The sequence below is a fragment of the Rhopalosiphum padi genome, chromosome 1 (genome assembly GCF_020882245.1).
Source record: "Rhopalosiphum padi isolate XX-2018 chromosome 1, ASM2088224v1, whole genome shotgun sequence".
Taxonomy (NCBI): domain Eukaryota; kingdom Metazoa; phylum Arthropoda; class Insecta; order Hemiptera; family Aphididae; genus Rhopalosiphum; species Rhopalosiphum padi.
The window spans coordinates 75,869,813-75,896,424 of record NC_083597.1 but is presented as its reverse complement, the minus strand read 5'-3'; the positions used below and the strand labels follow the sequence as shown (position 1 = coordinate 75,896,424).

The window sequence follows — 26,612 nt, the reverse complement described above, 5'->3', positions numbered from 1 at the left end:
AAATTAAATTGTATTGAGTTTATATTTAATTACTCAGGACAAAAATAATAATAATACACCATTATTTAAGCAAATAAAGCTTCACAAAATCGCTTAACTTATCATTAAAAAAAGCAAAACAGAAAAGTTGAAAAGCACCAAACCCGAGTATTTAGATGTTGGGGACTTGGCTGATATGTGTCAGTAATATATGCTTTGGCTTTCAAAGAAAGTTAAATTAGCTTACAGTTGTTGTCATCGTGGAATAAGAAAAGGTTTATCTCCCCGAACAAGAGTGATATGTCCTTAAATTAAAGGATTAATTGTTATTTGGTTATGATGAATAAATAAGCAATTTATTCAAAACATCAAAGTGTATAAAATGTATTAAGACTGAATTTTTTTTTTTTAATTTCTTCATTTTAATGATATAATAAATACATTCAAGATAATGAAATATGTAATTTTATTTAAAATCGCAGTTATGAGTTTATGACTTAATAATGGATGTTGGTGACTGGTGAATGAATTGAGCCGGAAACAAGACCACTAATAATTTAAAATAATTAAAAATATTATATTATTTTTAAATAGGTATTTAAGTGATTATTAATTTTAAAATATCAACAATTGGCTAGGCTTACTGTGTAAACCATGCAAAATAAACGTATTTTATTTCTAACTTATTAGAAGTATGAAAAGATTGTATTCGTATTATTTGTATTATCTCATACTTTTGAAATGTTTATATTCGACATTATAAATCATAAGCAATCACAAGAATGGTTATTTGTTCATGATAAATTAATAAACAATACATTAATGTAATACAGAATTTTCTCTTTTACAATTTTTGTACAATATATTTTTTATATTATGTGTACAACCATACAAGCAAAATATTTACGATTAGATCATTATCATACATTTTGAATAGTTGACACTTAATCATGAAAAAATAGTTTATGCATATGTCCATCAAGTTGGCCTGGCACATTATATTAGGGCTATGTAATTGATATCAACAATTTGTTAAAACTCACTAGATTTTGCTAAAGCCACTACACTTTGCAAATCCACAGACAAATATGCCGGTGTCATATTCATGGACGCGCCAACACATTACACGAATTAAAAAAAAAATATGTAAAATTATTCAACAGAAGTTGCTAGATTTTGATAAAACATTTTGGATTCTGTTAAAATACCTGCCGCATAAAATAAAAAACATAATTAAATGTAACCTTTTTAGTAAATAATTTTTTCTTTTTACGATTTTTGTAATCTTTTAACTAAAAGAATGCAAGATTTTTCAAACAACTATATCGTTTTCACTTTTACATAACCTTTGAACTCACATGGTATCGATAGGAACATTTCTTGTGTTTTTCATAATGATTATGTAGTACAGGTTTTATGCAACAATTCGGCTTTCAACAATTTTATTCTAGCTGAAGCGTATATTTTGTCTAATTTTACTGCACGCATTTCAATATTACAGAGACAATCGATAAAATTAAGTTATCAGATCAATAAAAATTTAGAATAACAGGTCTGGTACAACGTAATATTTCTTTATTTTAAACATTTTATCACATCATTATTATTCGATCACACAATGTATATTACGTATTTTATTATAACAAGTTGAAAATGTGCTATATAAGTGTATAATAGGTAAGTGCAACGGTTGGATCTAAAGGGACTGTAATGCCCCTTGCTCCCCTCCATACCTCATGACCACAAGCTTGATAATACAGTGTTTAATAATTATTTATTATGGATAAAACAGGTAATGCTCGCCATTAGTGCGACGTATATCAATTACAGGATATGTAAGGCGCGCGAAATATTTGTCGGTTCGTCTTTAATGAATGAATTGCTTAAACCGTGTAATATACGGTGCAGTTTATCCTGCTGACGTATCGGCGGAAGCAACGAAACTAATTGATTAAATTCGCCGGACCGCGTTTCGTATAATATTATATATGTACAGTGTACACACATAATATATGTATTATACACATGACACGTATAGTACACACTATACAATCACTTCCACCCCCGCTACAACCCACCTTCCATCAGCCAGCCAGCCGCTTCTGTGTTATAAGATCGTATCACTATGAACTCTCCCCCAATCTTTCTTCCCCTCCCCATCTAAACGCCACGACATCTCTGTCTATATCATACACATCACATATACATATACTTCAACCAAACCCAAGCCTATGTGGCTATGTGGAACTCTCTCACTATTTTTTTTTTGGACATGATCGACACCGCAGCCGCCGCAAGTTGTTCGGTAAACTTTTTTACACTCCGATGATAAGTAGTCGCCACAAGAGCGGCTAAATGCGTATTTTCGTTTCAATTTTTTTTTTAATGTGTTAACGTGTACGTGTTCTTTCACACAGTAATTAAATCGAACACTATTAAAAGTTATCCGCCACCACTTCGATTCATCACCCAAACCTTGGTCCGAAGAATAACTTTCGAGAAAAATCGCAACATGGCATAAAAGTTGAAGTTTTCGACACAATTTAATATAAACGTCGGGACAAACTATATAAACTTATAAAAATGTGTTGAGTATTTTTTATGGCTTGCACTGGTATTTCATAAAAAAAAATCACTTAAGATAAAATGTTTAAAAAATCTAACATTGATTTATATTATTTCTCGATTAATTTTTATTTTCAAATCAATCAAATAATTGTCAACTGTCAGCACTATAATTTGATTCTTAAACCGTACAAAAAATGTCAAATACCTCATGATAGCTATCAAATATTTTTTTTTATTATTATAAAATGTTCATTTGTTTATAATTTAAAAAATAATAATACACTTTTATTTAAAAGTGGTCAAAATTCATTAATCGTTCCTATTCATACATATATCTATAGTCTATACTTAATTTAATATATATTAGATAAATGGAATTAGATGAATTGCTATATTACATAATTATGTTAAGACACTTATCCATAATGTATGCTGGTTATAATTAATATCTTGTTTCCATTTTATCTGCTAAGTAATCTGCATAATTATTAATGAATTTCTGTAACCAATACCCAGCAGATTTGAATAATTTACTACTCAACCGCTGTTTAGAACTTGAATCTCCAATTGTTATTTAAGTGGTACCCACTGCGTAATTTTTTATTATTATTTTATCGCTTAAACTTCAATTTAAAAATAATATGATTCCAATTCACTGAGCGATTTATTAATATAAGCTCAACAATATTTTATTCTTATGAGTTTAGTAATATTTTAAAATCTGAATTGTTTTAAAAATGCAGAACTTTCATTATTCAATATTCTGTAACTTAAAAATATTTAGGCAGTCTTTGAACGATTTTTATTTGAAAATAAATAAAAATTGTATAATGTAATTTTAAATTAATATTGATCTCTTGTCACCATAGTATTTTCATTGACGTATACTGTAGGTAATGGAACTGTATCTATACAATATTATATAACCTTTGTATTACGTCATGATCAACTTCTGTCGTCTAACCCTTTAGATAACTAACTCATCTTATACGCCGAGACCTACAATAAAATTATTCAGATTGCTATTTTATAAACGCTTATTCTGTTATATGGAAAGTTCACAATTACATGACTGTTAACTATCTTTGCAAACTATTACTTACTATTTATTTTACTTAATATACTTACTATCTTTTTAAACCTTCAACATAGGATTTACAATAAGATATAATAATATCTTAGAATCTCGCAACAAAAATGCTTGACATTTTATTATAAAAATTCAAAATTCTTTAGAGTATACATCTTAAATTGATCGGAATTGCGACATTCAATCGACCAAAAAAAACAAATATTCGTTTAAATCTCCTCGTTCTTAGCACTGCTTAAATAGGAAATACGGCACCAACACTACAGTTTCATTCAAACAGTTTGAACAATATTATTTTCAAGATAGTATAACTCTTTTTATTAATCTCATCTTAGAGATATTAAATATGAGATGATCTGAAAAAGTATTCATGGTTGAATTGAATAACATGAACGTATGAAATAAACAGAAACTATGAAAATATGTAATTTAAATTATGTATAATCAATTAATTTAATCGTATGAATTAAAAATAACTGTGTTACATATCATAATACATTATATTTTTAATTTACAAAAAAAAGTTAACTTTAATAATAATTTATGATGAGGTTTCTTTCGATTTAACATCAGAAAATAATAAAAAAATAAAAGTATGTATTCCATGTAGGACTCACTGGTTCCCAAACTGGGGAGCGTGTAGGTACACATTGCTGGGGAGGCGCAAGCAGTTATTACGAAACGGGCTAAAGAAAAGTGTTGTCAGCATTAACATCAATTATTAATTTCGTTATGTATTTTTTTAATTTACTATAATTAATATTTTATACTAATTTATTACTATTATATTTCACCTTAATTGATTGTAACATTTTATTATTTACTATTATTTATATTTTATAATTATTATCATTAATAAAAAAAGTAGTCATTCCGAATATTGTATAGTTTATTTTTAAAGAACACAAAAAAAAGGTGAACGATTTTTTCAATTTATAAGAGGGGGAACACGAGATTTTTGAAAATCTATAATGGGGGCGTAGAATAAAAAAGCTTGGGAATCACTTATGTAGGTATTAATGTTATAACTAAATTTGCGTCAAGTTAAAAAAAAATAATAATACAATAGCCTGACCTCCTATATGCAGTAAATGGATGACACGATCGAAACATTACTTATCAATGGGCCCTTTTCTATTGTTTCGAACTAATATTTCTTATTTTTTCGACCGTAACACGTACGTTTTAAGATTTACTACATGCCTTTTTCTTCATGGGATGTTTTAGAAAAATGTAATTGTAATACTAGTAAAACACAGTAGAATAATCACCTACTAATCACCAATAAAAATTCAATTTACTTTAAAGGAAAACATGTTTTTACGAATTTTATTACAGACTTTCTAACTTTAGGTAATCCCGTGTCATTAATTTTGTACTTTTATTTTAAATACAAATATAATGACAAGAGTTTAATTTGTACTAGACATTTTATGTAATAGCATGAACAATAAAATAAAATAATACATTCATTTCAAAATGTCCTTATCATAAATCGTTTCTATATTATAATAATAATAGCCGAATAATTCCTATTAAATTTACCATATTTCTACTTTACACTATACAATACTTTATACATAAAAAAAATAATATAGGGATACCATGAATTATAAGATTGCGTGTATTTAATTCAATAATTATCAACCATAATACACTTTTAAAAATTAAAATTGTATAATTATATACGTACAATCTTACTATATTATACGTATTACATATAAATTATATTATTTATGTACATGTTTTTTTTATAATGCAATTTTGAAAAATTATTTTTTGGTATTCAAATAGTCTTCATTCAAATTAATTCAATATTAATACTTCATCATGGAAAAAAATTAATTCCAAATTATTAATATTATTATTCTTAGGCTTAATTTGTTAACACTTAATTTTTATTTATATGCATGATATGGATAACAATACTATACGTCATTATGACATTATAAATTATAATATATTATATAATATTAGCCAAATAAGACTATTTTAATACACGTCCTAGTGAATATATAATAATAATTTTATTTACAATATTTTTATACAAAAATACTTAATTTGATAAAAATTATTATAAAAATATATGTAGGGTGTATTATGAAGTTCTGACAAATGGTATAATTTGTGTTCTAATCAATATTTAAAATTTTTTTTTTTCATTAAATTGACGCTTATATTACACAAATAATATAAACTTTTTATTTTTTTTTTTTATAGAGAATAAAAATTTCAAAATAGCCATTTTATTAATATATATTGAAAAAAATAGTTTTAACATTTACAGTATTTGATTTTACTGATTTAAGTCATCTGTTTGCGATTTATAAACGTTTAAATATTCATTAAACTTTCTGTTACTGTGCAATTCATCAAAACCAAAATAGCAAAAACCAGTAGTCAAAACGAATTTTTTATCTGGATCTAACGATAACCTTATCCGAATACTGATAATGTGTATAATTATTTAGATAAATCTTTGGTGGCGATATGACTGAAAGGTCATAGAGAATAAAGAATATGGTAATCGTATTCGTTTTGACTACTGGTTTTTACTTTTGTTTTTAATAAACTATACAGTAGCAGAAAGTTAACGAATATTTAAACGTTCATCACAAATGGATTTAACTCAAATTAAATACCGTAAACATTAAAAATATTTTTTAAATTGGTTAATAAATTGGCAATTTTGAGTTTTTTAAAAATATTTAAATTAAATTTATAATTTTTTATTTTTATATTATATAAAAAAATAAAAATAAAAATATATTGATTATAACACAAGTTATTTCATTTGTCAGAAATTCGTGATACACTCTATATAACAATTCGGTCTCCATTTGAAATTAATTGCTTTTATTCATAAGTTTTTATCTGTTTAAACATTAATATTTTATAATATGTTTCAGTCGAAAATGTCTTAATCTGATATTTATTGTTCATAAATTACAAACGAATTCAAATAAAAGAAAATTTATGTATTTCCTCTGAAAAAAAATATTAAAAATAGATTTACATTATTGGGAACAAAAAATAAAAATAATTTTAATTTTAATGAAACTAATTTTTGTTTACAAAACAAATAAATGTCATATTTTAACACATTTAAAATGTAATAATAAAAAATTACACAAATACCTTTGAATGTAAAAGCTATAATATATCTAAATTAATATTCGAAAATAATTTCTATGTGGAGGGAAGAATATTCTCACACTCAGTGTTGGTTTATTTTTCTTTTAAAGTCGTTCGCTGTATTCACAATTGTCTTGAATTTGAAGCTTGATTAATCCTGGGAAAATAATAATTATTACATATTTTAAAGTATTTTAAAGCTAATGATACAAATGTGTTACTATTATAATTATTATTAAATTAAACTAACGACATTTTTTTTTAATTTATTACAGGTGTTCAAATCGCATACTCTGCCGTAATTGGAACAAATTTGTTCATCTTCGCTGCCAGTGTCATATTACTCCTTGGGATCGTCAAAGTAAATATTACTCATTTATACTCAGAACGTTTTATTTCGAAGGCAAACAATCCATATAACTTACAGACGCCATTATCAACAATTCAACATGACTTTTACAATGCTGAACTTTTCTTTTCCCTTCGGTATCTTTTTCTTATTTTCATTTTGGTTTTTTTTATTTATTATTTTCGTTTCCATTACAAATAAAATCAAGACCGAATACTAAAGGCAACATCCATTTTATTTACTTTTATTTCGAAAGAAGTAGTAAGCTACACTGTATGTGTGAAGACGTATTGAATTAAAAACGTATTCCGATTCGTTTTTATTGAGCGGACGATTGAATAAAACATTTATTACTTATTATTTAATACACAACTATATAAATACTCATAAAATATTAAACAACTCAAACAAAAATGTTGAAAACACATATAGATTATATTTATCTTTTATACAAATTTGAACATCATGTTTAAATTAACCACAATTTAAACATTAACTTAAATAAAATACATTTAAATATCTAATACAATTATTAAAATATTAAAATAACAAATAATTTTTGTTATTCTTAAACTGAAATATTAACAATATCATGTTTATTTTAATGATTCCAAATGAGTAAATACATAATTATACAATTTATATGCCATATTACTAACCCTCCTTGAAATATTTCATGACCGTATCGAAAACATATCATACTGTACCCATAATATATAAAACATATTTTCAAATGTTTCAGCTCAAGGTATATCTCATTAGCTAAAATTCAAATATTTTAAATTGTTTTTCAAATAACTGTACAAAATGACGTATGGCTTATTACTAAGACATTTATGGTTATATACGTGTCTCAACCCAAGTAAATAATATGTAATTTGAATGGAATTTATCCAATTATCCAATGACATTTACTTACTTATGTCAATAATGATAAAAACCATGTTTATTCAGTTACTCAATTCTGTATTAAGTGGTCCAAAATATTAAATGTTACATGCACAACATAATTTATATAGAATTATAATTATATACATATTAACAGAGATCATCACTAAATTTTTACATGTAACAGTCAATATTATTTAAACACATTGCCATAACATATCATTCACCCGTTCTTCAGTTTAAAAAGTCCAATTAAATTCTAAATTAAAGGTTACATACATTTACGTATGGCCGGATTCAACGTATTTAAACCCATGGGTGAAACACTTCTTAAGTCAGAAGTCTTAATTTTTAGATATTAAATAAAATTATAATTCTAACAATTACAGTTGGTACCCTCAGAAATTCCAGGAAATTCTCAGTCATGGTCCATGGGAACAGACTCGTTCGTGGAAAAACAAAAAAAATAAAACATATATTTGTAGAAGTAATATTTTTTTAATTTAAAATTTGATATATAATTTTTTCGATGATCGTCTACAAACTAACAAGTCTTTTCAATATTTTTATAATTGTTAAAACGTTTTTGTAAAACAAAAACAGTTAGGAAATCGCATGCATCTAAATAATAGTTACTTAATATTCGTACCAGGATAAGGCGATATTACCTATTCTATTATTCTGTGCCATGACGTATTAGTCGTTTTGACATTTCTGGAAGGATGAGTTGTGGGTTGTAATTTTCTCATATAAGTTTTACTTTCAACCTCATTTCAGTCTTATCTATGGCATATATTTCTTAGAAATATTTGTTTAATAAGTTTTTTATGTGTGATACAAATATTTATGTCATATATTATCGCAATTATACAATAACATCGTTAAATGTTTGAACGCTCAATCTTTCGTACACAAGACGTTTCTGACCATACTGGCCAGTTTACATTCAAACACATGGCCTTTGCACAAACGTCACAAACCATATTTGAACTGGTAACCCGTACCACCGAAATAATAAATACAAGTAAAAAATCAAATAAATGCGAATTGTTCTGGGGTTAAATAATTTATCAATGTTTATTAAACCGAGTTCTTAGTCTCTTACACTCAAACGTATTTAATTTTTATAATAAGCAGTAACAATGACACTATTGCTATAGAACCACAGAATAACTATTAAGTTTTTCTAGGTTTTTCTAGAATTGTAGTTATTGGGTATGTATCAATAAAATTATCAACTAATGGTTTGCTTGAGAGTAATATAAATATAAATAATTTAAATATTTGCGATGCAAGTATAAAATCTGAATGTTAAACTAGGTATGTAACCATTGTAACCAATAGAGCGTATTTTGTCTTTATATGACAAGTTCATGTTTATGGCATTTAATATAACTTACTCTTTTTTCAATATAATTAAGCTATCTGTAACAATAGAAGTATGCAAAATATTGTTTAAATTTGATCAAATTGATATGAGTTTTCGGAAATTCAATAGAAGAGTTGTTTTTTGATGTTGGCTAACGCTGCAATATAAATTTGGATGTGTTTTTTGTTAAAACCTGTACAACAATGGATTTAAATTAATTGGTTATTTTCATTTTATTTTTAAATATTTAAGCATAAGTAGTTTGTAATGATTAACAAACATAAATAATAGGAGTATAATGACTTTTTAAATTTAGCTGTTTTAAATACGTTTTTAGAATCATTTTATTCTTACATTTAAAAATTAAACAATTAGAATAAATTTAATCTTTTTTTGTTTTACACATGTGAGTTAACTATGTGTTCATATTTTAATAAAAAATTTAAATACGTCGTTAGATAACATATTAATTGATGATATGCTTGATTTTTTTATATTCTTATATTCTCAGCCAACCTAAAATATTATTGAAAATTCCTGCCAATTTATGTTCCCAGGAATAGCTCAACTCTTTTAACGACAGATTAATGAGCAAAAAAGTAATTACATAATATTCAAGTATCTCTTTATGTCGACATATGTTTAGCTGTTTAAATATTAGATGTGCTACCAATTATTGATTTCTAAGCTCTGTTTTGCATCACCTTGTCAATACTCCAATAGCCTAATAATAGTAATTTAAATGTCCATATATAATTTATTATTACAATGAATATATTATGTATATAATATAATATAATAATATTATTATTATAAATATTTTTTTTATTGATTCATCTCCATGTCATATATTCCTTGATTATTTGGTAGAATTTTAAATATTACTGTTATAAAAAATAATTTTTTTTTTTTTAAAACAATGATAATCTAAAATTTACAATACACAAGTTTATAATTATTACAATACAATGGTTATCCATCCCTTTTTAAGCAAAGCTCGAGTTAGAGATAGAGAGTGTAACAATATTATATAATATAGGGTATAATTTTATAATTGAAGTACCTACTAATGATGATTCAAATATTATATATTTCTTCAAAAATTTTGTAATTCGATTTCTTATTAAAATTTAACTCGGTCTACTAGATATTATATTAAATTCAATTACTACTTTAGTAACAAAAAAAATAGGCGTTTAACTTAATATAATATAATATTCACAATAAAACAATACAAAATGCAGTAAATATTTTCAAAAATTAATCATTTAAATATTTATTATTACGTCGTTTATTTTTATTATTAATGTAATTTCAAATATCTGTACATAAAATATAAATTTCCACTAAAAATGATTTAAAATATTTATATAGTTACGTCTTCAAAAATACATAATCTAGAATACTACTTTTAGATTATTTCATATCCAACGTAGTAAATTACGAAATATCTTATAGAAATAAAATTTCAAGAGTAACGTTACCTTTATTAACTTAAGTCTCTATATTGATTAAATTTATCACAAAGCTGATGTTCTATTAATGCTCAATATTATTGTATTAGGTACGGCCAAATAATCATCATAGCCTTAAGTACTTATTGTAATTAATAACATTGAGTTTACATATCACTACCTTTGTCGCTACGCCGTTACTACTTCGACATGGTTTAACTTTAGTACTAACCCCAACATTACTATCTCGTCTTCGTCCACATCCAACGCAACGACCCCAGTGATATATCAGCTTGTGCCTTACCTGGATCTGTGTTATGTTCGCTTTTTATTTTATTTTTCGTAAATGAGTCCCTTCATACATCAGTCTACGTCACAATGATACATTCCTACTCTTATATCGTATCAATGTACTACGTATATAATAAACTGCATTATTTTAACTAAAAATTCCTCATAAAGATACAATCAATCTGTGTCATGCTTTCCACACTTATGTAAGACATTATTCGTTCTTCTTTCATTTACAAGACGATAATCAATCATAAAAAAAACTGTAAAACTTAACGCTTGTTTTAAATTTTATGTTAATTTTCCAAATCAGAGTTTTCATTACATCAATAGAATTTGCTACGATTTAATTTAAGCTAGCTATATCAAGATTCAAGATATATTAAATTATTTTACTTAACAACAATAATAAGATATAGCCCTGTCTAATATTTAAAAAAATATATTATTTTATTAAATTATAATAAACAAGAAAATTATTATACATAAATTAATTCTAACTACATATGACACAGTACTAAAATATTAAATTAACAAGTTAAACCAGACACAAAAACCAAGTGGTTAAGAATTCATCATACATTGCTTACTTTACCCAGATATATTCTTAATCAAAATCTAAAAACAATTTTGCTAAGATCTTAAGCCAGTAAAACCCATAAATATAAAAAGTATTTAGAAGTATACTAAATAATAATTACTAATGCGTTATTAAATTATTCAAAATTAAAAATGTTTTGATTATTCAATAAACAACAACTGTTTACATTAAATGAAATACTATTTTAATACTAAATTTATTTGACCACATTTCTACCAAGCAATCTATTTTGATATCTAAAATAGATATTTGATATATTTTTAGTTTATTATATTGGATACTAACTGATTTAATTCAAATTATTCTCCGATATCTTCAGTTATTTCCAATATACTATGTATATATAACTTCGTAATTTATTACCTATAAAAAGTAAAGTAATTAGTTAAATTTAATTTCAAATCTAATCGTTTAAAAATCTTAAAAATTTCTCCATTTTATTTATTATACGATATAATATTAAAAATGTTGGTGGTGTGAAAACCATACTTATTTTCAGTAAAATGCTTATTATTCTTAATTGATTTTTATATAAATGTTTAAAATGTATAATATTTCGTCAAAATGACGCCTATGAGCTCTTGTTTTTTTTAACAGTATGCTTACAATTCCAATTACAGACATTAGGTACTTGATACTGTTCTTATGAAAAAAAATATGATTTTGATCGCATTTAATTTTATTTGAATCCAAATGGCTTGTACAATATTACATCATTTTTTAAAATTATGAGAAAGTTAAAAGTAACCGTAATTAGCAGAGTCAAAATAGAATATCCGGTCGATGATAATGCTTTAAGTATAATTTGTTACTAAAGTTTTGCTATATTTTCAATTTCTTTTTTTTAATGTTTTCCACTGGTCGTTAATTATATTTTGATAAGTTAATGTCACATCAGAGGTTTCAACGTGCTATAATAGGTTTCGTGACAAAATCTTGACGTTAATTATTTTCATGTCATCAAGGCACCCCTTTTCTCAGCCCAACAAACAAAAAACTCATATTCTCATCTGGGTAATAGTATGCAGTAATAACAATTACATTTGTTTTATTAAACTTGTATAGAATTTCAAAAAAAATTTTTAATTTTAGCATTTTATATTTTATGAGTGTGTTCGTGTGAACGGTTTAAAGGAAATATATAAAAGTATATCATGTGCCATGTTACCAATGTTAAAATTAAAATATTAAATTTTTCGAACTATCCATTCATCAGAATAATTGTATTTTGATTTATCTCTAAATATTATTATTCAGTTTGTAAAAGGAAATAACATTTTCCAAGTGAAAATTTAAGATCAGTGGTTTTATAATCTTAGTGTATTTTACTATTTTTTTCTTTTTAATACACAATGTATATAAAATAAACCAATAGAGTCCATCAATATATTGTATTATAAAAATACAAATATTATATATTATAAACATAACACGAATTATCCACATAACTGATTTAAAATTAAATAAATTTTGTATTTTTTTTAAGCAACAATAATAACATCAATTCCAATCATAACATAAGAGTATTAATTATTTATTATTACTCACTACTTCTAAAAACAATTTTTTTTCAAAAATATATATAAACTACTTTAAACAACAAAATAACTCTTCACATTTAATTTATAGTTATTAATAATATAATATAAAGTTACTAAATATTGGTAGCAGGTGTAAATTAAGGAAAAGAAGAAGGAAAATAACTTTATTTCACTCTCTATTTCTGTCTCCTTTTATTTTATTTCAATATTATGGATTTACCTATTTATCCAAACTCTTCCAACTAAAAAAAAATCTAATGATATTTTATTCTTAACTTAAAATAGTATTCATAACGAAAAATGCAACATTTTAAATACTTAAAACATAATATCCACGTAGTATTTTGAAACACAAATAAAATAAGTACACGATAGTTCATTTTTAAGTTGTATTCATAAAATTAAATCAATAATTTAGCTGTCGAAAAATAAATCATTATTTTTAAATAAAAAGTTTAACATGGTACACAAAACCAAGGTCATTGTTATGATTCTCTTTTTCACAAACACTGAATATGTATTAACAACGTACGAATATATTTTATTTACCTATATGGCTATATGATTATGATAAATTAATAATATACATGTACATGTACTATAATAAAATATTATTCACTTTATGAATACCAAAGAGCTATAAATATTATAAACATTCGTCTACATTAATTCAAATAAAGTCACTTTGGAAATATAATATTTTAACAATATATTCATCCTACAAACAAAGAGATTTACAAATAAGTAAAACAAATATAAATTGTATACTCTTTTATAAAATTAAACAACTCATAAACAAAATATTATGTAAACATTTAGTTTTACATTTTCAAAAATAACATTCTTCAGTGGTTCAAAATTTAAACCCTATTGTTCATTATTCAGGTAGAATGATGACACGATTATAAGATTTTTAACCATGAAACATCATAGTTTTCATTTATAAAAATTAATTATTATTCACATTAGGTACTTAACTAGGTAATTTACATTTAGTTTAATGTATATTTCAAATAAAAGTATGTGTTAATTCTTATTAATCATCTGTGTTATCTAAAACATTACATATTATAATTCACAAATATCATATTAGGACCATGTTATCTTGAATTCAAATTTAAATTTAATACATTATAATTATTATTTTTTTATATAAAAGTTGCATGGAAAAATGTTGATCCAATATAGGAACAATACAATTATTATAAAACCACTAACATAATTATAGGTACTTATAATTAATGGAAATCAGGTACAAACTTGTCTAAGTTATTTTCTTGTTTTTATCTTTCGGCATCATTGACTTTTAAATGTTTAATAATACCATTAACAAAAATATCGCTAAAAAATGTTACTCATTAATGTTCTTATAAACATAAAATATATAAAATAGGTAAACTATTGTGATGGTCCGTAAAATAGATAATTATTTCTAAAAATTATCAATAATAGTAATTCATCAGTTCGTCAATTATCGTTATAAGATTAAATTTCCATTGACAATCAATTTTATAATATTCTTGTATTTATTGTTTATATTATTAATAGCATAATACATTTTTAAATATATAGATAAATTTATTTTATCCTCTCAAATCCACATAAAACCCAAAAACATTTAATTAACGAATAGGTAAGGCAATAACAATAAAAGTAAATACATATATTAATATGTAAAGAATAATAAGTCACTTATTTAAACTTTTTTGAATAATTATAATAGAATTGAAACAATTGAAGTAATCCTAAGAATAAAATAATTGCTAATGACAATCTAGAATAGTATCAACTATCAGATACATAAAATGTCATTTTCTGTTGTGCTGTATAAAACTAAATCAAAACAAGTTAGAAGTTAGAAATTCACAAATAGTGTTAATGTATTAACCACAAACCATGAGAGGTTTTTAAGCCTTTGTACTTTAAATATAATTGACTTTAAATAACTTTATATATTATAATCTAATTTAAATCCTAATTAAAAAATGTGATTTTATTTGTTTATTCATACTTAGCCATTTTTGTTGTATTAATAGCTTTTCAATTTTCAGTAGTTCCAACGTTATAGAAAAACAAGTACAAAGGCTTAAAAACCTCTCATGTAACGTTGGAACTACTGAAAATTGAAAAGCTATTAATACAACAAAAATGGGTAAGTATGAATAAACAAATAAAATCACATTTTTAATTAGTATTTAAATTAGAATATAATAATAATTATATAATTTTATTTAAAGTCAATAGTCATTATATCCCAGTTGATTACAAACAAAAACATTATTTGATCGTTAAGTAACATAAATTATACAAAAAAGTATGAAAATTAAGAAATATAGCTTAAAGAATAATAATAAGTATATACTAACGTCAAATAAAATTTAGCATACAGCTAGTACTTTTAACGTCTTCATAGTTTTTTTAATATTTATAATTGACAATATTCACAACAGAAATTTAATTGATAAATTATCGTAAAAGTTATTCTACGTGGTTCGATTTTTTCTCTTCTATAATTTTCTTAAATGTTTAATTTATTCTAACTGTACTTGATAAGTGTTACAATTTTGATTCTTCTTATTTATTCAAATCTTACTAAAATCTAGTATTCTCTTTTCAAATACCTATCTAAATTAACATTGTATACGAATTATAAATTCAAATTTATATTTATTTTATCTCTCTTCTTGATCAAACAGTGTTCATCATAAAAGCTCATAAAATAATGAAAGTATAAAAACTAACTTTCTTTTACACGTTTCGAAGTAAGTAATAAATATAATGGTGAAACCTTAAAAATACTTTGTAAGTTATTATTAGTTGGTAGATCAAAATAAAATATGCAATTAAAATACAATCAATTTGTATGAATAAAGCAAAAACATCTTAATAACTGTGTAAACTTTTAAGTTCAATAAAACATATATTTTATAGAAAAAAAATTCACAAAGCTTTTAGACCGGCTTTTAATCATACCAAAATAATGAAACGTAAATATATACAAAGTGATTCTTTTAACAATCGACATTCATTTTCTCAAAATGTACAAACAATTTATTTTAAAAATATTTTTTTTACAAAATTTGAATTCATTACAAAACTGCATTTTTAAAATTATTTAATTTTACTATTTTGTATCTTTATCTTATTTTTTATATTTAAATGACAATTTACATTTTGAATTTTATATTTCAAAGCAGAACATTTTTCTGAGAATTATTTTTAACCAGTAATTAATTATTTATAAGCATTTATTATTTTGACGAATGATGATTATCATAAAGTGCCATGAGAGTTTCAAAATTTGTATGTATAGTATGTACTAAATATTAATACTATTGTATCGATAGTTATTATATTAGGTTCTACTAATATTAGCAGAACATGAAATTGAAAATGTAAATTTTCAATCTAAATAGGTAAAAACTTTAAAAATATTACGAAATAAGGTGTAAACTGCAGTAAAAGATTTAAAATTATGTAAGAAAAATATTTGTTAATACTTTTTGACATGCCTAATGAGTAATGAGTAATGACTGTTCACTGTTAAACGATCACTCAGTATATGTATACATTTTGTACAGTGTATTGTATATATGCCCTACGTAAATGTTTAACGTATTTCCATTTAAGAAATTAAATGTAAAAAACAAAATAAATGAGCCATCTCTTTCGTTTATTTACTATGTATTAATGTATTGACCCGTAACGTAGTCGGTAAATTAGATTTACACATAACGTCGAGCATAAATAACACGACAGAACAAAGCAGTAATTAGTACACGAGAAAAGTAAAGAAGACAATAAATAAATTTACAATTACACGTGCCTATATAATATTATCCGAACTCGAAACGACTAAATCAATATTATGCGCGTCGATTACATACTCAAATATTGGTCACAGTAGGTAATTAAAAGGGTACACGGTATTTTAATGACTACTAACGTGTCAACATAATAAATGGATACAATCACAATGAAACGTACTCGTAGTGTTTCGGTTCAAAACTGACGATGACAATTTATTAATATATATATTATTACACATTGACATTATTGCGGACGAAACTTCCAGCATTCGCGTGTTTATCTTGTACAATATTATATTAGCAAAATATTATTCTTAATTTCATGTAATATTTTAATATCAACACAAAACAAATGTTGTAGTTTTTTTTTAATAACCTGCGAAATTGAAATATTAACATAATAATTTTCTATAAAGCAAAATAATAAAAATAAAATAATATTACCACATAATAAATATTATAATACATAAAATATAATTTCTACAGCTATACATTTTCAGTTATAACTAAAAACGATTATGCGCTCCACTAGCTTTCGTGACTTGCTTTCGTCCTACATAGAAACTTTAACATAATAATATGATATCACTATTTTCAGTATTGTTATACATTAACCCAGTACAGACCCACGGGAAAGAACTTGGTGGAAAGTATGTGGTATCATATATCATAAATCATACTATTTTAATTATAGGTATAATACTATGTAAAATATATTTTGTAATCGTAACTTATTAAAAATCATATATGTTAAAGAAAAACGATTCGAAAGGCAGGGTGGTACGGAAGATAAGTCAATGGTAAATGATCCTATTTTATAGGCAACCTTTTTTACTTAAATTATTAATAAGGTGATCTTATAACGGGTATTTTCTGATTAATACAGCTTAGGTTATTACTGAGGATAATACCTAATAATCAATTATAATAGGTTTACGTATAATATATGGGTAATTTAAATAATTTAAAAACTTTAGAAATAATTATAAGTTTGTTAAAAAAATATAAAATAAACCTTAATCATATTTTAAACTTTGTGTAAAACTATAACTATAAGATTTATAATAAATTAACAAATATAGATGCATTAACGTTTTGAAAAAATCAATCGATTAACAATTTACAGTTAAAAAATATGGTTATAAATTTATAATATATGCTCCTTTAATGGTACAAAATTACAAATATTTGAAAATATGGTCAATAAGTGTACTTAAAAATCCTGAAAATCAAAATTTAAATAAATGTATTAAAAAATGACAAAAGGGGGACGTGTGTATTCTAAGCAAAACATGCTACATATGTATTTATAGTCTGAGCTGCCGTACTCTCCTAACTCCCGTTGTAAAGCTAACATGGCAAAACAAAGTGTATACTATGCATTATTTACCATAATATGTTTAATACACCTATGTCCTATATATACAAAATATATACATTTTATACAATTATTCTGAGGCTCTAAAATTGTTTATCCTAATCCTATTAATTATTATGTCTGAAAATGTTTGAGTATGTCCTTTTAATATAAAAGCTATTTTTATTATTGTATAATATAACTTATACATTTTAAAATATTTATGGTAAATAAATAATTAATATAAGCTTACAGACATTCAACATTTTATAAGCCACTTTACTAATTGGGATACTTCATAGTTACGGTATATTTTATTAAGCAGTTCATAAATTAAATTAAATTTATTTTCAAAACTAATCACGCATACGGCCGTAAATTCACTTTTATTAAAACTTATATTTAAAAAAAAGCGACATAAACGTGAATTCTTTATTTAATACGCCGTTTAATCGATTAAGTGATTCGAACGTTTATATTTGCAAACCACAAAATTCTGAACCATTCATCATAACGACATATATGTAAGTAGTGACCGTATGTATATTAAAGTAAAAACGGTTTCATAGAGATGAAATTATATTTCGTTAAAACCAAATAGCGATAATTACGTTTTTCTACAGGTACACACTATACAATATACATAATATTATTAGTTAATTATCCACTTCCCAAAAACAAAGGAACGTTGATTTTGAACGTGTGGACCGCCCAGCACGTCTTCTGTGAGCACGTGACATAACTTTTAAACCAATCATAAATACACGAAACCAAAACGTGAGCTTCTAAAACACCTTAATATTTTCGTGAAATTTTAAATAAAAAGTAAATTTAATTTTTTTTTTCTGTAAAATAAAAACAAAATTCAAATTACATAAAAGATACTGAAAGTATAGTGATGACTGGATGTTAGAACTCTCGTATCGCTCCACTGCTAATATCGGCCCAATGCCGTTTTGTATGTTGTACTTTGAAATATGAATGCTAACATATTTGGAAAACAATTATTCAGTTTAATGTATGATATTTTAAAATTTAAAATAACAATAAAAATGTTATAATTATTACTATGTATGAATAATGTATATGACCTACAAAGGCGTGTATGGAACTTTCTGAGCAGTGCATCTAACTATAAAGATGTTTATAATTTTTTTTTTTTTTAATTAATGTTTAAATACACATCATTGTAAAACCAAGAATATTTAAATAAATTTATATTCTGGTTTCAGGAACGAGTATCCCTAATCGTACCATGGATTGTCGGTCTCATAACTTTTATGGCACTCGAAGCGGTTGCCATTGTTTACTCGAACGTACTCAGAGACCATGTAAATAAGGTGAGTTGTAAACATAAACATGTTCATATATATATTATATACAATAAAATAATATCATAATATCAGAAGTAATATCTTACGGATTACTTGAGTTCTGCACAAAATAATATATTGATGTATTAATCAAACATTAAATAATTTATTGTTTCTAGAAATTTGACTCGTTCTGCAAAATTGAAGTAACGTTTTACTTGATACGGGCAGTACTAAATGTAAGTAAACGCATTTAATATTTGTGAAAAGTTAATTTACAAAATATTAATTATTTCATTATCATATAAAATAAATACGTATAACCATTACATATCACCACTTTCCGTTTTCGTACAACTAAAATAGCTAGAATGACTAAATAATTTTTTTTTGCTAATTTAAATGTTTAGTCTTTAAACATTAAGTAAGTCACGACACGACACTAGTTCTATTTAAGCCTTCTTGGAGAATTCCCAGAAACCGTAAGAGTGGCAAGGTTAGATATGAGGGGGATATAAGACAAATAAGAAACTATCTAAGCTATGAAACTACATAACTATAATAATATTATGCCGGTGTGAGTTCACAGTCATTTTACTATTGTTGTAGTATTTAGATAACAAAAATAAAATATTAATATCCTGGATTAATAATCATAAAACAATAATAATAATTGTAGTTTGAAATACTAAAATTATTCGCATGATAAATTCGTATTTTGGAAAATACGTATTTATTGTTATTATTTTTGTACTAAAAATACACAAACAAAAAAAAATTTGTTTCAAAAATGAAGTTTGTTAATGTTGAGAAAGACAAATATAGATTTATGTTTATACCATTCAAAAATAATGCATACGCTAAATATTCCATAGTAATATTCTCGGAAAAATACTTATGAATAAAAAAGAAGTACTTAAACTCATGAATTTTATTAATATGCTTTCCCTCAGACATTCACCATCGCTACAATAATTGTCATTTCACATTTGGCTTTATCTCAAATACAATAGTACTTCGCAATAAATGTATTTTTTATTACTTTAAACAATAATGTTCACACATAACGCAAAATAATGACTCTCCCAAAGTAGTAATTTACAGGAACCCGGACACTGTTTATGATACGTTCATACATGAATATAACTGCATTTTTTTTCTCGAAAAACCACCAAATTACCTTCATAACCCCGACAATAGTAATAAATTTCAGTTCACCATTCCGACGCACTATATCTATCACTTTACAGTAAACCTACTCATAAATTAATAAAAAGAAAAATAATTTATATCTGACTATTATTGATTGAACTCAATAAGTTTTCTATTAATTTTTAAATGGTTTGCGAAGAGTAGTAAAAGAGGATAGTTGAACGAATATTTCATTAGACTTTGACAGTTTTTTCATTAAAATCGTAAATCTATTCTAATGCAATAATATTTATAACTACTTTATTTATATTTTATTATATTATGTACCTTTTTGAATGTTTAAAAATGTGTTAATCATGCTCATATAATGCATTCGTAAGAATTAATTTTTTCGTCAAGTGCATTATAATATAAACTATTAATATAAATTTCATACATTTTAATCTCAGCTTATTTTTTGTAAGTGATTTTTATTTAAGCTATGAAACTGTACTGTATACGGACTATTATGCTTCATACAGTAAAGTATTACGATGATAAAAGTGTGGGTCGATCACCTTGGGTGGTGCTTTTATAATGGTGACGCATTTTGTATGCGTAAAATAATTATTAATTAACTCCTGTTGTATGATCTGAGCTTGTTTTCTAATTATATTAGAAATTCATTTTTTCAACATCAAACATTTATTTATTTTTATTAAATAATTTTATATAAGTGTTATTAGATTGGTAGTACTTTGTTATTTTTTATTTATATAATATATAATTAATTTGTCCGTAATAAGTTGTTGTTTATAAGCAAAGATATGAGCAAGATACTTAAAAATCAATATCGTGATACTAAATACTTTTTTTTAGAATATCGTAACACTAGATACTAGACTATTCACGAACTGTGTGTGTGTTGAAAATATACGGACTCGGTAATATAAATTGCTACAATAAATACAAAATCACGAATTACTCTGCGAGTAAAAATAATGCGATTAAAGACCTCCTATATCTCGTAAATAATTATAAGATTCGTAAAGCAAAACGATTATGAATATTCGACGACTATATAAATCGCATAGAACCGACTGAAAATATTAATACTAATCATCACCCAAACAATAATGAATATAAAAATATGCCTAAACTAAATGCTGTTATTCCTAGTTATACAAATTGTAAGTCTTTAGAACCAATTCAAATTTTAAAGAACATTTTAAATGTAACAAGTATTTTTTGATGGAAAAATGTTATGAAAGACTCAATACATTGGTTTGGCTAGTTACATACTTTCCATAGCTTGTAACTAAGATGCGTCTCAACCCTATTTATAAAAATTATACTGTTGTCAAAAAATATAACTCTGGATCAGAAAATGACGTGTCAGAAAAAGTGAAAAGTGAAAACAGCGGTGAGTGTAAGCAAAATTCAATGTATTATTGTCAAGTTGCATATACGATTCTCCGTGACCCTATTACATAATGAAGACAAATTTAAACATAGAAAAATAATATTAATTTAATGCAATCACCACTGCCTCCATTACTGCCAACGCGGTAAAAAATAATAACAATATTTGTGAACGCGCCCGCACATTTTTCGCATACGTACATACGCCGGATAATTCTGAAAGAAAAATATACGAGATAAAGATAAATGTTGGGTTTTCTGTTTTCATGACAGTTAAGAAATAGGGATAATTCCAAAAAGAAAATTTTGTATTCTTCATGAGAACGATAAATAACTTTGGTCCAAATCTCTTGGGCTACGAAGAAAAATATCCATTTTTCAAAACAATAGATTCGTCCCCGTGTAGTTATGCGCGTAATCATATAGTCATACATTACCTACAACATTAGTTTGTTGTTCGTCGTTATTCGCACCACTGTCATCAACTTACCTATATGTGTACTTAGTCCACCACCGATCCAAGACAATATGCAACACGAAGAATGGATATTTTTTCATTCAACTAATCGTTTTTTCATCGCTTAAAAACATCGACACACATAACACGTTAAACTGATAATATTTAAACTTATTGAGATAGTGTGCTACCCCAAACAAAGCGTATCGTATACATAGGTATGCACTCCGTTATAATATTTTATTATCAGATCTTTTTATTATTGATTTAAAGCTTATAAATCCAAATATATAATTCCTCTTGAAGGACTTTTCAGATCCAGTAGTCATAGAGATAGGGGTGAACTCGAATTCGAATGGGAATTCATCATATTCTATCTGTACACAACCTCCTGAATTCCCCACTGGTTAATTTTCTTTGTATAACTTGTACATATTTTATTGTGTATTATTATTCAATATAATTTATAAGTCACTAAAATAGCTACCAAATTTTTAATTTAAAAATCTTGATATTATGTACACTGTATATATTATAATATAATAATGACATAATATTACATTGGCGATCGTTGTTATTTGAAGCATATTTTTATGATTCAGTGGTTTTCGTTTATCGCATAACGTGAAATCGATCGATAATATTATTTATCTATTTATTAATATTTGTTTGCTATTACAACTGTAACACGAAATCCTTAAGAATATAATCAATTTAATCGATTATTCGATATAACTAATATTATAACTAATCAATATATCAACTTTGTTATTATTAGGTTCCCATGGCAACTTAGTCAGAAAAAATGTATACTATCACTAAAAATGACTAATTTTTATTTGAAATATTCTAGTTATTAATAAATAATAATACATACCTGCATTATAAATTAAATTGAGCTTTGATTTTACTTTTTTAACTCACGTATTTAAATTTATAATTAAACTCTTAAGTCTCTAATTTCTGGTCGATGATATTCACTAATAAAACGGTCAGATAAACTGCAGATGTCAAAATAAACTGAAACGAAACGTACGTATACAAAATTACGGGGGCGATTATTGAAAATAAATTCGAGTGATTAAGCCGCCCAACTAAGGGCACATTATATAATAAATAATATTCTGAAAGAAAGAACATTTGTAGGATTTTAAATTTATCACCCTGCGCAGCGTACGTAAGTGTTTGAGTTGTCGAGAGTATGTATAAGAGCTCACGCGTTCATATTATAATATTGTATTGTTACGTCTCCGTTAATTTATTGCACGTCGACGGCGTACATTTTAATTATAAATAATCTGGGCGCTTACGCCAAAAACGTTCTGTAAAAAACACACTGAGATGAAATCATTAGTAGAAACAATGTGGCGACGGAATGAACGGCTGAGATGTTATGTGTTCCGTGTGTGTGCGATGCACGCTCCTAATGAACGGCGGGGCTTGCCGAAGGAGCAATATTCAGTGCACTAATCGACGGTGAATCGCGCGAGAATTGCGGCGGATAATATTGTTGAGTGTACGCGGAAATCACCCGAAAAGAACAATAAAGTCGCAAATATTATAATATTATTATATGGCGGTGGAATGAAAATACGTGAGATTTAACTTGCAGAGCTAAACAGCGGCGCCGGCAAACATCATGTCTACACCAGACTCTGCTATTAATCAAACCGACTAAATTTCTAATCGGCCGCGGCGTATAGGTACTCGCACGGTATAATATGTGCTGCAGTGGTAGCGTGTACCAAGGGGTATTTGGGGAATATTACGACTCTCCCTTAACTCCCCCCCCCCACCATAACATGTGTTATATATTAATTAATTTGTTGTAACTAAGTACAAATAGATTACTATTATTACTATTATTTTTTTCATGCGTATATAATATATTTAATATGATTTTCTCAATTGACTGATTGTTTTTATGAGATCGTTTTTTTTTCATATATATATTTATTACATTGACTATATTTTAATCCGCATATACTCGTAGTAATATAATTTATATTTTGGTGACACACCCTTTAATAAAATGATAGATGCGCCACTAGTACGTAGCACGCACGTATTTGTGCATCGTTTATACGTTTTATACATATATAATGTATAAACGATAAGCTAGTAATTACCGTTCATCGTCGGATTTTAAAATATTTTAATAAATGCTATTAATACCTATTGCCCAGACACACATACACACACATATACATAATATAAAGTTTTACAGTGCATTCGTATAATTATTTTAAAAATAAATGTTTTTCTATGGATAAACTAAACTGAAGTTAAGCTCACTGTAACGTGCAGGTGATCTTTGCTAACACTGCTAACAGTATGGTTTTTCAATTGACTATTTTTCTTATTTTTTTCTTTATTATCCCAATTTTTGTTATCGGCTTTTGTCTATCTTTATTTTATTATTCTATCTTAATACTTATGTATAACAATATTATTGTGTGTAATAATCTTCGACTGTTTCCATCATACAAGCATTGTATTGGCTCATTAGTTTATAATAATATGACTTTCGTCGACTGATGTGCACAATTACAGCGGATTTTAGCCACAATTTAGTTGTTACGATTCCTGAAATTGTTTTTCTTAACGAACTTGTACGTGCAAGGAAATTTTCGTTGGCATCTCTTGGCCTACATTGAATAACGTAAACAGCGCGCATTAATCCCATTTGGTAAAACAATAACAAACTTTTACTATAGAAGGAGAAAAAAAGTATATGTACGTCGTTAATTAAATACTTCTTGTCGTAAGACACAGAACGCTGCTTTTCAAAATCGCAAGTGGGGTTGGGAAGTATAAAGGATTTCGTGGATTATTTTAAGTTCTACGAAATCGTTTGTTGTGTTTTTTTCATTATTATTCCCCTTATAATTAGACAAGTTTTTATTGTACCTTGAAGTGCATTTTTGCGTACGACATTTTATTCTTCGTGTAAGTACCCTATACACAACGAGGATGCTAAAAGTTATTGGTAATACCTTAGTTTTTATTTTATTTTTCATATAAATTTTGTTCCATCATTCAGACGTAAACAAATAGAAGCTGTATTTCAGTTACGCAACAACAGAGTAGACTTTATAGTTTATTGTTCATGAATTATGACAAAGCGTGAACTAAGTAAAATATTGAACAAAAAATACGAAAGTTGCACACTCGGTTTTCATGTCAACAAAAATTTTCCTACTTAAATTTGATAAATATACCTATACAAAAGAACATTATTTTTGTTGAATACTAAAAGAATGATTCTCGAAATAATTCAAACGTCAGTAAAATAGTTTTCACCGCAAACACGAAACATTAATATATATCTTTAATATTTAACGTCAGAAAATAAAGACCATTTAAAAAATACATTTTTGTTTTTATAACTTAAAAATGCCAAAAAAAATAATACTTAGATTAATAACAAAAATTGAGTATAACTATGTACACATAATAATGAATACAATAATTCCATTAACAATCCGACTAATTTATAGTCTGTTATGAAACAGTTGTAAAATAATTTAATATTATTTAAAGTGTTTTATGGTATAATAATTGCCACTATAAATATCAAATAAACAAATACACAAATATTTTAAGCATAAAAAAGAATATATTTAAGTTACCCACAAAATCAAGTTAAATCTGTTTGTATTACGCGAATTCAAAATTCTACAGTACAAACAAACATACTTGAGCTAGGGTTCTCTTCTGACACTGCATAAATACCTATACTACTTACAAAAAATATGCTTACCACCAGCATAATGATATACATTGAAACTCAGAACATAGTTTTTTTTTACTCGAATCGAATTCATTATTAAAAAATCAAATCATACAACTTTTTCC

The 26,612-nt window shown here is 25.5% G+C and overlaps 1 protein-coding gene across 1 annotated transcript in view; it reads left to right on the top strand.

Annotated features, from left to right (window-relative positions):
* The window catches only part of LOC132918210 (uncharacterized), a 107,877-nt gene that overhangs the window by 78,799 nt on the left and 2,466 nt on the right, over positions 1-26,612 (top strand). Inside the window, exons 4-6 of the mRNA XM_060979342.1 lie at positions 7,048-7,133; positions 19,664-19,771; positions 19,924-19,983. Of these exons, the coding sequence (XP_060835325.1) occupies positions 7,048-7,133; positions 19,664-19,771; positions 19,924-19,983 (254 nt within the window). The remainder of the gene's footprint in view (positions 1-7,047; positions 7,134-19,663; positions 19,772-19,923; positions 19,984-26,612) is intronic.